General features: G+C 39.2%; 1 protein-coding gene across 1 annotated transcript in view; it reads left to right on the forward strand.

The window, feature by feature from the left end:
• MEF2A (myocyte enhancer factor 2A) overlaps positions 1–14,509 on the forward strand; it is a 113,889-nt gene that overhangs the window by 33,801 nt on the left and 65,579 nt on the right. The window contains exon 3 of the mRNA XM_029910754.1: positions 1,692–1,895. Coding sequence (XP_029766614.1) covers positions 1,692–1,895 — 204 coding nt within the window. The remainder of the gene's footprint in view (positions 1–1,691; positions 1,896–14,509) is intronic.

The raw sequence follows: 14,509 nt of genomic DNA on the forward strand, positions 1-14,509 counted from the left end.
TATAGAGGAACTTACACTAAAGCTACCATGAAATGAGAAAATTTTTCCTATTTATCAAAGTGCTTGCAGTTCCTATTCTAAAATAACTGAAAGAATAAGAAATACTGAACAAAGAAAGTGAATGTATATTCAGAGTATTTAAATATAAAAGGATATAAAAATCAGCATATAGGCATTTGATCTTGTCAACTTTTGTTCTGCTTTCTATGCTTTTCCATAATGTATATTAAAATTAGGGCTGTTAAGCAATTAAAAAAATTAATCACGATGAATTGCCCTGTTAATAGTAGAATATCATTTAGTTAAATATTTTTGAATGTTTTCTACATTTTCAAATAATATTGATTTCAGTTACAACGCAATACAAAGTGTACAGTGCTCACTTTATATTTATTTTTGATTACAAATATTTGCACTGTAAAAAAAAAAGAAATAATATTTTCAGTTCACCTAATATAAGTACTGTAATGCAATCTTTTTATCATGAAAGTTGAACTTACAAATGTCGAATTATGTACAAAAAATAACTGCATTCAAAAATAAAACAATGTAAAACTTTAGAGCCTACAAGTCCACTCTGTCCTACTTCAGCCAATCGCTCAGACAAACAAGTTTGGTTACATTTGCAGGAGATAATGGTGCCCACTTCTTGTTTACAATATCACCCGAAAGTGAGAACAGGCGTTTGCATGGCCCTGTTGTAGTCGGTGTAGCAAGATATTTACATGCCAGATGTGCTAAAAATTCATTTGTGCCTTCATGCTTTAACCACCATTCCATGCTGATGACGGGTACTGCTTGATAATGATCCAAAGCAGAGCGGACCGATGCATGTTCATTTTCACCATCTGACTCAGATGCCACCAGCAGAAGGTTGATTTTATTTTTTTGGTGGTTCGTGTTCTGTAGTTTCTGTATCTGAGTGTTGCTCTTTTAAGACTTCTGAAAGCATGCTCCACATCTCGCCCCTCTCAGATTTTGGACAGCACTTCAGATTCTTAAACCTTGGGTTTAGTGCTGTTGCTATTTTTAGATCTCACTTTGGTACCTTCTTTGCATTTTGTCAGTGCAAATATTTGTAATAAAATAATATAAAGTGAGCACTGTACACTTTGTATTCTGTTTTAAAAGAAATCAATATATTTGAAAATGTAGAAAAACATTTGTATTTTTAATCGCAGTTAATTTTTTTGAGTTAATCGTGTGAGTTAACTGCAATTAATCGACAGCCCTAATTAAAATCTTAATTTTCAGTGACAATGAGGGGTAAGTGGATAATGTCACTGCATGGATCAGTTATAAAGAGCTCACCAAATATGACCCTCTCAATATATCTGGGCTCCACTGTTTCTGGGGACAGATCCATTTAGCAGTTCTGACTAATTTTATTTATTACAATTAATAGACTTTGGCTCTTGTATAGTTATATTTTTTTTGTAGAAGATACTGTTCCCACCAACTTCTGTTTCACTTGTATAACACCATGTTAATGTCATGACTGTATATTTGAGTAGGAGAAATGAGAATTCACAGTGAACGTTAAACTTGCCTGCATGCTTATAGTAGATGTCTTGTTACTGGAAGTTTAAAATGCCAGCTCTCAATTGACACTCCATTTTTGTGTGTTAATTATAGTCATTCAAAATTTTGTTCTGTTATTTGAAAAACCTCCACTCTTCTTTCTTGTGTAGGTGACCTTTACGAAGAGGAAATTTGGATTAATGAAGAAGGCATACGAACTTAGTGTGCTCTGTGACTGTGAAATAGCACTCATCATTTTTAACAGCTCTAACAAACTCTTTCAGTATGCCAGCACTGATATGGACAAAGTTCTACTCAAATACACAGAATACAATGAACCCCATGAGAGCAGAACCAACTCGGATATCGTTGAGGTAACAATTTGAAAAGATGATCAATTTTCTTAACTTCCTAGTATTTGTTTTGGCAAAGTGTAAAGCAGTAGAGGGCTGTTTAAAGTACGTTAAGTAAAATATTTTTGACTAAGCATTTTAAAAACAGTGGTCATAAAATATGATTTGCTATTTTTCAATTATTCTATATTTCTCAGTTCTAGCTAATGTCCCATTTGGTGGTGAAAAGAATGACCGTTTCCACAGTAATCCAATAATATGAATATTTACTAACAAATATTTGTTTGCTTCTGTGTTTAGTTAAAGTACAACTACTATGAGAACTCATCAATTCCCACTTTCTGGTTGAATGTCTAAACTAAATAGTAATAGAAACTATGGATTCTCCTTTCAATTGTAGCCTTTCCATAGTGTGGCTGAATTCTTATAAAAGCTAGCAAATCTTTCCTTGATATTAATGGACCAAGTTCTGCACAGCTTCACTTGTAACTGCACTACTTTCAAAAGATTGCACAAGTGTAACTGAGCAGAATTTGGTCTGTTGTCTTATCTGTTACACAACTATGTGTTTTATTATTGAAGTGTCTTAAATCTATTTTTATGGCAAAATGTATTGATAAATTATTTAATTTGTATTAAAACTATTTTTGTACTTTTTTAGCCTTTCAGTATTTTTCCTGTTATGTTCCAAAAGAGAGGATAAAAACAATCCAGAATGTTGGGGAACCTGGTCCCCTTGTTTGTTCACAATATGAAAAAGATAAAGCTTCTCAGCATTCCACTACTGTAGGTTTATGGTAGTCTTAGTATTACTGTACCTTTAAAGAAAATTTTCTTACATTTTAAATAACTGTCATTTTTATTATTTTTCCCTGCAAACTTTCTATAGCATTAATCTTTTAAAATAGGATTATATATTTAAAATGTCTAATGAGAAAGAAAGATCCTCAAACAATGAAAACAAGTTAGGTAAAAAAATTGAATCCAGTGTCCTTGGAAACAATATATTGACAAACATAAATGTTACAATTTAAATAAAATCGGGTCTCATTCATTGTTTGAGGAAATAATAGTTAAATGTGTATAATAAATTTGTAAGTGAAGTTTAATAGTGTTGTCTTGTAACACATGCTAACAGCATTTCTCTCTGTCCCCCTCTAGTGGCTAGACCATATATGGAGACTTGATTTGGCTGCTGCCTCCAAGCTAATGGACTCAGTCCATTAGGTCAAGCACTAGAGGCTCATGCTTTTAGAGTCAGAGGTGCTGGATTCAATCCCTTTAGGAGTTTGTTATAAGAGGTTCAAGCTTTTAAAAAAGGAAGAGTGAGGATCCCAAACACTACTGCACAATGACCATTAGCTACCAGCAGACCTGATGAGATTTGGTCTGTGCTTCATTTGAAATTTGAAGCGCCAATGTTCTAGCCAAAATTTACGCATTATTCGCCTACTGGAGACAGTTTTGGAATGCTGATTAATATAGATAATTTGGCTCCATTGATTGACTCTGTTGTAAACCCACAAGATTATTAAGAAGTTAGTCCTGTTTATGATCCATCTCCAAACAGAATTCATAGTAGCAGAAAATCAGGGAGTAAACAAGCTCTTCATATTTTCTTTTAAGAAAAATTTGAAAAATTTCAGGAGACAGTCTTATATCTCAGTTGGTCAGCAAGGGAAAGATGTCAATCTACCAGACTTGTATGATGAACTTTATAATTCATTGATACTGACAATACAAACCTTATTGGATAGGTTTGAGGAAACAGTTATTACATCTTTGGGTTAACACAAATAAAGTATGCACACAGTCGATATAATTACAAGCAGGGGGTAAGAAAATGTAACCCTTAGTTCTATTGTTGCAGATAACATACAAGGAGCCTCTTATTGTGTCTGCGTCTGTGCTACAGACCATTAGTGCCTTTTCTATAGTTCTATTTTATGTAGTTCTTAGATTATCAGAGCTAGATTAGTTAATTTTTTAGGGACTTTTCCTTGTCCTCTATACACAACACTACCCTACACGAAACACAGCCCTCAGCCTCTTTAGATCAGCCCGCTGGACTCTGAATCTCTCTAAAATGATATCTTCTGAACCCTTCCTGGACACACTTTTAGCAAAATTAAAAGAAACCGAGTTGAGGGGTCATCTTGCAAATGTATATCCTTTCAAGAGTTTTTCACCCCTTGAACTGCATGCATCCCTATGCAGTTCTATCCATCTCTATTTCCTGTTGGTCACACAAATATCTAGTAATTGCTTCCTCCCGTCTGGCCAGTAAAACTGATATTATCCATATTGATGGATTATCAAGATCATCAGAGGTAGGTAAGGTAGACTGACCTCTTTCCCTAGAGATCCATTCCCGAGTAAAAAACAGATTTAAAAAGTTATATTATGTAGTTTTAATATTCAGTTTTGTTATGAAAAGTCTCTCAAGACAGTGTAGAATTTCATGCTCCGTTCACAGGGAAAACATTGGTGGGGTGGGGGGGGGGCGGGAGAGGGAATGCCTGGCTTTTTAAAAATCAGCTAGTGCTGCATTCTTAACATGGGATCTGAGACGCATTGAATTCATCCCCTAAAATTACCGTGCACCTCTCTTGGGTGTTGCTACTTAGACAATTAACAGATAATTTTTCAGGTGAGGGACGGGTGGGATAGTTTTGCCTGCCAACATACAAATAATTGCTCAACTTCAGCCTTGATTTGGATGAGATTTGTTCCTGGAAGGCTGTAAAAAAAATACTCAGGATATACAGAAATAAATATCCTGCTTGTTCTATTTCAGAGGTCCCTTTTTGTATTCCAGTTACTGTATCTAGCTATTTATACCATGCGCACTAACATAATGTTTGAGTAAATTCTCATGGAATTGAGTGGGAGCTCTGGGGTCATGTAACTGTGGTCTAAATCCACAAGGTTAAACTTTAAATAAAAGGATGAGCCTCTTTTCTCTTAACTTTAATGTATAAAATGCTTAATTGAGGGAAAGTTCATCTAATCTTAAACGCCTTTTTATTTTTATGATTTTCAGATGCATTCGGGTATTCTAACATAGTTTTTTTTCTTACGCCATTAACTTACTGCTTCATCTTCTTTTCCCCCTAAAAAATACAGAATATATTTCACAAAAGGTTGTTAGCCATTCCAAGGCAGTTCAGATATTAGCAGCTCCAAGTGGGAGATCCTGGGGAATTATTATTTATTACTGTATTACCGTAGCACCATGGACCAGGATCCTGTTATGTTAGGCACTGTAGAAACACACAAAAAAAGACAATCCATGCCCCAAGAGTTCACAATCTTTCACCAACATCTCCCATTCCCAAATGACCTTTATTCCACCTCATTCATAGCTGCCCCTGCTATTGTGCAGTAATCTTGTGGTAATGAGTTCCATGGTTTAATCCTGCATATAGTGTGTGTTTTAAAAAACATTTTTTTCAGCTTTATATTTGTTGCCTTTAAATTTAATTGGGTGTCACCTTGTTCTTGTAGTGTGAGAGTTATTAGGATTGCCCAACTGATCTTTTGTAGGGCAACTTAGTAACCAGCCACTGTTGAGTGCAAAGGAACGGTAAACAGTACATCCTTTTAATCAGAAACCAAAACCTATCCTTGAGGAGCTGAAGTTTGAAGGCAGCTCTTGAACTTGTCACAGAAATGGTATATTTTGCTTCTAAATATGGTTATGTTCATTTTCATTATGAAAACAATGGTCTAAGCACTTTTAAGAAACCTCTATTATGTCTGTGAAAGAATCATATTACTGTTTGCATTTTGTCTGATCGGGAAGATTACCAGACTATATATGGACCATAGTGAAAATTATTTTTTCTCTTCTATCCTGTCCAAAAAAAATAAAAATACTCACAAATGCCATTGTTTTATTTTTGATGTTGCTGGCCTGATTGAAAAAGACAAAAGCCAAGAATTTCATAGTTAAACCTTTGCTATCTGTAACTCATATGTTCTGCAATAACTTGCACAACTGAAGTAAAAGTATATAGTTCCTTGCAATAACAAAACACAGTATTGTAGGTAAGGGACAAAGTGAAGGCCTTAATTCTGAATTTTCTTATCTTAAATCTGCCACTTTGTCACTGTAATTTATCTTTAATTTAATTTTCTACAAACAATTGATACTCTGTTATCGCAGTATTAAATTAGTGTTTGAACTGAAGATGAAATGTTTGCTAATTCAGTTTAACAAAGGAGAGATGAACTGCAGTCAGGAATCTGGTTAGCTACCAAAGTATCCAAAATCCTTTAGTCCAGTGTTTCCCAAACTTGGGACGCCGCTTGTGTATGGAAAGCTCCTGGCAGGCTGGGCCAGTTTGTTTACCAGCCCTGTCCGCAGGTCCGACCGTTTCTCTCCCGAGTAAAACAGGTGAAAAGAGAACAATTGTCACCTGTTTGGCTACTCTGTGATGTTGGCAAATACCCTCCGAATATCTTTCTTTAAGGTGATTTTTCAGTATTTGATGCCTAGAAATTTGTTATTGGCTATGATGGATTTTTGTATAAAAGACAGTTTACAAAAAAAAAGTAGCGTTTTTTGGAGATAAGCTCTAGTGATTCAGGGAATGTTTTCAAAAGCCTCTAAGGGAATGTCTACACAGTGCAGTAATGCGTTCTTCTTGGGTGTCATTTCTGAAGCACACTAACGTGCTGCTCATTACTTGGTCTGTGTAGATACTGCTGGTGTGCACTAAAAGTTCCATAGCGCACTTTACTCTAGTTCTGTGCAGTAGAGCAGTGGTTCTCAAAGCCGGTTCGCCGCTTGTTCACGGAAAGCCCCTGGCGGGCTGGGCTGGTTTGTTTACCTGCCGTGTTTGCAGGTTCGGCCGATCGCGGCTCCCACTGGCCGTGGTTCGCTGCTCCAGGCCAATGGGGGCTGCGGGAAGTGGGGTGGGCCGAGGGATATGCTGGCCGCCCTTCCCTCAGCCCCCATTGGCCTGGAGCGGCGAATTGCAGCCTGTGGGAGCCGCGATCGGCTGCACCTGCGGACGCGGCAGGTAAATAAACCAGCCCGGCCTGCTAAGGGCTTTCCCTGAACAAGCGGCGGACCGGCTTTGAGAACCACTGCAGTAGAGAACCTTTAGCGCATGCCAGCAAGGTCTACACTGACCAAGTAATACATAGCACGTTAGTATGCTTTAGAAATCTAATCCTGGTAGAGTGCATTATCTCACTTTGTAGACAAGCCTTATGTCTCAATTTCAAAAGTGACATAGATGCTTAGGAGGCTAAGTCCCATGGACTTTGGCTCCTAAGAGTTAGAGACTAGGTGGGTGAGGTAATATTTTTTTATTGCAGCAAGTTCTGTGTAAGCTCAGAAGTGTCTCTCTCACCAACAGAAGTTGGTCCAGTAAAAGATATTACCTCACTCCCGTGTCTCTAATATCATGGGACCAACACGGCTACAACAGAAATGCACCTAAGGATTGTCACTTTTGAAATTGGAGCTTAGGTTCCTACATCAGTTGTGTGCTTTTGAAAATTCTACAGTAATTGACCTAACCTGTTGTGGAATGTATATGAGTAATTCATTGCTTTGAAGTCACTGTAGTAACATTTTTCAAGGCCAAAGGGTACCAGTGCTCTGTTAGGTATCTTACAGGCTACTGATCAGAAATTTGATCTTTTTGAAATGCAGTGTCTAAATGGTTAGTTCATACTTCTGCTTTAGTATCAAATGGCAAACTCCAGTTCTTCGTGCTCCTCCACATTCAAGAGGTGAAACTGCCCTTATATCCTACAAGGCTTATCGCCTTTTGTTTATACTGTAGTGTCACGAAAGAGATGAAATTATGTTGACTTTCAAGCATTTTGAGGTGATGTACAGTCATTTCAAAGAACGACATGAAATGAATAGTGTGGTTCTGCTAACTGTCCCTTCACCAGAAGCAGAGTTGTAACCAAAAATCTCGTTCAAACTGGATACTGAGATGGTTATTTAAGAAGAACTGGGAAACATTTCATATGAGTTTAATATAAAAGAATATAATTTCATATAAATCAATTCTGTTTTATACATATTAAATTATAATTGCATATACACAATTGTTATGTTCTGCAGTTTTATTTATATATTAATATATAATTAATTAAGTTAACACTTGACAAATTCACTTGCCTACTTGAGTTTAGTGAGTAAGGAATCATGAATTATATTTGCTGTGGCTTAGAATGACCTCAGGATCAGCCTTATCCCCTTGCATTGTTGGTATGTAATGCAGTTCAATCTCAGTACTGGGGGAGGGAGCCAACCAGTCCAACACCAACTTGCTTTTCAGCCTTGTATGTACGCAGAACCAGTAAGAAAATCTTCTGTCTAGTGACCTGTTGAATGATTTGCCTAAAATAGATTAAAAACAAAATATTTGAAAGGCACTTTCTCCTCCTCTTACAGTTGCAAAACCTGAGTTCAGGACTTGGAAGAACTGTTACCCAGAACAAACTAAAATTAAGCAGAGAGCATCTTCTTGCACTGCCGGAGGGTTATACATAAAATAATTGGAAGAAAAACATTGATTTCTGAACTGAGAACTAGGAATTTTTGTTTAATAGCTGGGCATAGATCCCTATGCCATTCCCTAGTGCTCATGGCTAAGGCTAAGATTTTATCATGGATATTTTTAGTAAAAGTCATGGACAGGTCACGGGCAAAAAAGAAAAATACACGGATGCCGTGTCTGTCCATGACTTTTACTAAAAATATCCCTGACAAAATGGGGATCTGTAGGTCCCCACACCACCTGAACCGGGGCAGCTGCCTGCAGCAGCTGGGGGCTACAGGATATCCCTGCTGCCTGCAGCTCCGGGGATCCTCCACTACCCGTGGGGGGCTGGGAGCTGGGGAGTCCCCCCGGCAGCTGTGGCTGGGAGCTGGGCGGGTTCCTCTCCCCCACCCCTGCCGGGAGCTGTGGGGTTCTCTGTTGCTTGCAGCGGCTTTGGGGGTTCCCCTGCTGCCTGTGACGGCTTGGAGCTCCAGGGGCCTTCAGAGGTGGGGTACCCTGCAGCTCCTGCCCCTGTGGGTGGCAGGGGACCCTGCAGCTTCCGACCACCGCAGACTGAAGTCTCGGAGGTCACTGAAAGTCATGGATTCCGTGACTTCTGCAACCTCTGTGACTAAAACATAGTCGTACTCATGGCAAATTGCCATGGCTCACCTGTTTTTGTCCTTTCTCTCTCCCTCTGTATTTTCTTCATCTTTCTCTTCTCTCATTAGTTTTTCTTTTCACTTCTCTCCTCCTCCTTAGTCTCTAACAATGTGCTTATCCCCAAATTCTTGACTTCTCTACTAGCTCTTTCCCATGGCCTTCTCTCCCCATTTATCTTCCCCCTCCCTTTGAGTCTCTCTTTTCCCTTTCCCTCTCTTTACCTTCCCTGCCCAGTGGAGTTCTGCTGATAGGAACAGATTAACTGGTGTGTCTAGACTGTGACAACAGACACTCACTGGGCAACAGCTTAGAGAGAGAGTAAGAATAGAACATAGGAGGCTTGAAAGTAGTCACTGACTTCTCTCTGCTCAGGACTATGGAGTGCTGCCTCTGTAGTGATTGGCATATAGCAGTTTCCTGTTTCATGGGAGCCAATCATTGACTGGCTAAGGAAAAGAAGAGTTCTGGGAACATAGTTTCCCATTATTAGTTGTTGGTTTGCTCCCAGTGTTGCAAATGAAATGACACTGGTGATCACCTGTAGCTGCAACCACCATACCTCCAACCACCTGGAGCTGTTTCATGCTGAAGCTGCCCAGGGTGAAACCACTGACTTGCACTAAAAATTATTCTTCTGCTCAGTGGTCTCACTTGAATGGTATTACAACTGAGTTGTAAATCTTCTATTAATTTGTGGGTGGTTTTTGCCACTGCCACATATGGGAAAAGGGAAAGTAAGCTTTGTTTCTTTATCCGGTCTCCAGCCTTGGAATACTTATGGCTTCACCTAAAGGAAAAAAAACTTTATATAAAAGCATATGATAATATTGTTTTCTAGTCTCATAAAAAGAAAGGAATATCTTCTGTGAAATCCCACAAATTCTTTTTTCATACAGTTTCCCTTATGGCTAAGCTCTTCATTAGCCTAATTAAAAACTCAGGTATAGTATTTGTTTAGGTTTTGGGACATGTCTAGTTAATCTTTAATCTTTGCTCCATCTTCAGTGCTTAGTTGGTCCCATGTCGTGTTTCCTTGTTTTCTTCTTCTTTACTCTGAAGTACACAGTAGATCTATTTATCTTGGACATTCTGCATGGATGTTTAATAACTGTGGAAAAAGTACAACAATCTCTATCACAAAAATGTATATCTACATTAATTGGTATAGTTTAATTCAGGGGTCGACAACCTTTGGCACGTGGCTCGCCAGGGTAAGCACCCTGGGGGGCCGGGACGGTTTGTTTACCTGCTGCGTCCTCAAGTTCGGCCGATCGCGGCTCCCACTGGCCATGGTTCGCTGTCCCAGGCCAATGGGGGCGGCGGGAAGTGGCGCGGGCTGAGGGATGTGCTGGCCGCCGCTTCCCGCCGCCCCCATTGGTCTGGAGCGGCGAACCGCAGCCAGTGGGAGCCGCGATCAGCCAAACCTGCGGATGCGGCAGGTAAACAAACCAGCCCGGCCTGGCCCGCCAGATTGCTTACCCTGGAGAGCCTTATGCCAAAGGTTGCCGACCCCTGGTTTAATTTATACAATGTTGCTATACTAGAATAATGATCACAGGACCATTGTTTCCTGGTTTGAAATAAATCAAGGTGATCTTGATGTTTGTGTAAATTATCTTAGCTCTTATGTAATGGGAAATGCTTTTCCTGTGATGATTTTGCATGACATTAATGATTTTTTTGAAAGAAATAATACATGGACGCAAACCTACTATCTTGTGGATTGCCATTGCTGTTGCTGAAGAGAAAAAAGTAAATACATCTTACTGTTATGCTAACTGGAAGCAAGCTGATGTGCACATATATGCAATTTCCTAAAATAGTGCAAACAAGCCACTCCTCTGAATCTAATATTTAGTGTGTAGAAAGAGAAGTATACATTTTATGTTGGGTCATGCTTCGGTTATCAAGAACTACGAGTATTTATTCTCTTACGATGAAAAACAGCATGTGCACTAAAAGACTTGTTTGTAAGGTCATGGCTTTTGAGTGCAGTATGCAGATCTCATCTGCACATGCAAAGCCTGCAGCATAAACAAGCAGATGTACCTCCACAGCTAGATGAAGAGTGTGCCTGAGGACAAGTGTAACACTGTAGAGAACAGAGGAGTTGGTGTGGAAACACTAAGGTTACAAGCCGAAAGCTAGGGAAAAAGCTAGGTGTAGTGTTCCTGTTTTTACCAGCCTCTCTTTGTTTTGTTTTGTTATGATTTTTGTCCCTGGATACAGGTAACCAACACACTTACTGAAATTAAGTTCTTTACCTTTTTATGTGATGATAGTATGTTTTTGCCATATTTTGAGGGTACTTGAAAGAACTCCATGGTCTTTTTGCATTTGGGTGAAGTTGATGGAAAAAACTCTGAAGGGCTTGCCTTCATGAACAGTTAGTTCATGGCAAGCTAGGATGTAAATCTGCCCCACCCAGCCTGCTGTGGACTGACTCTGTGGACCAAGCTCTGAAGTGCATTAGTAGTTCGTTAATGCACTTTGGTCTAGTCCTCTTTGAAACAGGAGTAGACACCACAAGTGCATTAATGATCCATTAATGTGTCATCAGGATCTATGGGGAGAGTTAGTCTGCAGCAGGCTAGTGTGGGGTAAATTCACTCCTCTGCTTGCCGTAAACTAAATATTTGTGTAGACAAATATTTAAAAACCCAACATTTTCAAAAATAATGTAATCTCTGCCCCCCCCCCCCCAAAAATCAGAAAATGGAAAAGACCTTGAGTACACTAGTCCTGTTTCCCTTCCAGTGTTGGATTGTTCCCTCTTTTGAATACTTACTGGTTATGTCCAGTCTTGTTTTGTGTGTGCCAAGCAATGGGTTTTCCATCATATCTATTCAGAGATGCTACATGAGGTGAGAGGTAAATGAAACAAGGAGTGAGAGAACGAGTGATAGCTCATGTCAACTAATGTAATCTGCATAAAAGGTGATAAGGCTTGAACCAGCCAATGAAATGTTTCAGAAGAGAAGCCTCACAGTATTTCAAAAAGAAGGCCAAAGAGTCAATTTTTAGTCATTTTTTTTAATAGTATGGAAATGCAGCTTCAATCAGAAATGAAAAGAAAACTAATGCCTGAAAGGGGAGCCCTCTAAAAGTTCTTTTCATATTCTTCATATTTGTAAACACCTTTCTTTAGTTGCAAGTTTCTTCCAGGGTGCACTGTAGTTGTGATGAATTCCTATATATATATATATATATATATATATATATACACACACACACACACACACACACACACACACACACACACACACACACACACACACACACACACACACACAGAATGGAATTCATGTCATGCGGTAATTTGTAGCATCTTCTTTGTACATAGTGGCCAAATTCTTTGATGATTTATAGCCCATTGATTTCACTGAGATTCTGTGGATTGGGAGTCAGTTCACATTTTCTGTTATCCTCATGATTTACTCGTAGTTGTTAAATAGCCATAAAACTAATAAATTCAGTGGTGTTGACTAATTTTATCTGTTGAAATTTATTTTTCTCTGAAAGTAGATCTTCGTGCATGCTGCCAAAGTTGGACAAGAGTGTATTTTTAAATAGCTTTACAATCTGAGAGTGTCATTTTTTTACTTCACTAACGTAGTTGGTATCTCTGCAATGAAATGTTTTGCACAGTAGGTGCATATTTATGTAGGTGGGGAGTTCTTGGCTTTGTATTTAAAGCATATTTTTTTATATAAAAGACGATTGTTTATAATTTAGAGCTATAAGGAATATGTCAGTAGCTTCCTTTTTTGACGGCTGATTTATGCTGTGTAGTTTATGCACACGTTACAAGGAGGAGGGAGAAAAATTGTTCTCATTAACCCCTGAGGATAGGACAAGAAGCAATGGCCTTAAATTGAAGCAAGGGAGGTTTAGTCTGGACATTAGGAAAAACTTCCTAACTGTCAAGGTGTTAAGCGCTGGAATAAATTGCCTAGGCTTGTTGTGGAATCTTCGCCATCTGAGATTTTTAAGAGCAGGTTAGACAATGACCTGTCAGGGATGGTCTAGATAATACTTAGTCCTGCCTTGAATGCAGGAGGCTGGACTAGAGGGCACCTTCCAGTCCTATGATTCTAAGTGCTTTCTACTCTGGGATTGCACCATGGGTACTCAATCCAGATTCCTTTTAGTATTATGATGTGTATCTCCCTTGAGCATGTTGTGTAGACCTATCAAATATTGTTATTCCACCAAGCTCTGACATATTAGTTCTTAAAAACACTAGCATAAAACAGAAGGGCTGAAGAATGGGAGTGACAGGAGGCTGAGCAGCCAGGGAGGAAGAGAAAGGGAGAAAAAAATCACAGGTAGGGAGGAAGTAATATAAGTAAAGGGGAGAAAAATAGATGTTACAGAAACATTCCCTTTTTGTAAATCATAGTCAAGAAGCGCTTTTCTCTTTTGGGGAAAAAAAATGCGAGTACCAAGAAGTGGCAGCAGCAATGGGGAAGTCCACATCACCTGTCTATAGATACCAGAACTGTGTTATTGACCCCTATTTTTTGTCATTGCTGGAACACTGTGCCACTGAACAAATTCCTGAAATACAGTATGTAAATATTTCAGGATACATTTCTACAGTTGCAGACTCGTCTTTTGCACTATCAAGCAAAATTATCTCCATGTTGACCTGACACAGTGCTTTGGAGAACACCAGGCAAATAAAACGTAGAATATTATGTGTAATGTTGTAGAAATTATATTTGACTAATGCAGCGGTTCTCAAACTGTGGATCAGGACCCCAAAGTGGGTCGGGACCCATTTTAATGGGGTCGCCAAGGCTGGCTTAGACTTGCTGCGGTCCAGGGCTGAAGCCCAAGCCCCACCGCCATGGGCCGAAGCCCGAGAGCTTCAGCCCTGGGTTGCGGGGTTCAGGTTACAGGCCCCCTTCCTGGGGCTGAAGCCCTTGGGCTTCAGCTTCTCCCCCCCCCCCCCGCCCCTCCTGGGGTCATGTAATTTTTGTTGTCAAAAGGGGGTCACAATGCAATTAAGTTTGAGAACCCCTGAACTAATGTATCTGTTTGGCACAGAAGTTGATCAAGAATAGTTTTGAGTCTTTAAAATATTGGTAAGAAACAGCTTGCAATCTGGGGCCTTACATTTGTTTCCTTTTTGAACACTTTTCCCATTGATTATACCAGTAAGTCTGATCATGTAAGTTAGTCTGTAGTATAGCTGAGACAAAGTGGGTGAGGTAATACTACCAATAAGAAATACGATCTCTTTTTTAATATCCTGGGACCAACATGGCTACAACAACATTGCAAACAGTTATATAGCTGTACAGTTTAGAATGCTGAACTATTGCAAATTAATATTCAAAAGATTTATAGTAGTAGGTCTACACTACAGACCCATTGGTATAACTCAGGGGTCGGCAACCTCTGGCATACGGCTCGCCAGGGTAAGGACCCTGGCAGGCCGGGCCAGTTTGTTTA

The sequence above is a fragment of the Terrapene carolina genome, unplaced genomic scaffold, assembly GCF_002925995.2.
Source record: "Terrapene carolina triunguis isolate 2854851 unplaced genomic scaffold, T_m_triunguis-2.0 Scaffold67, whole genome shotgun sequence".
NCBI classification, from domain to species: domain Eukaryota; kingdom Metazoa; phylum Chordata; order Testudines; family Emydidae; genus Terrapene; species Terrapene triunguis.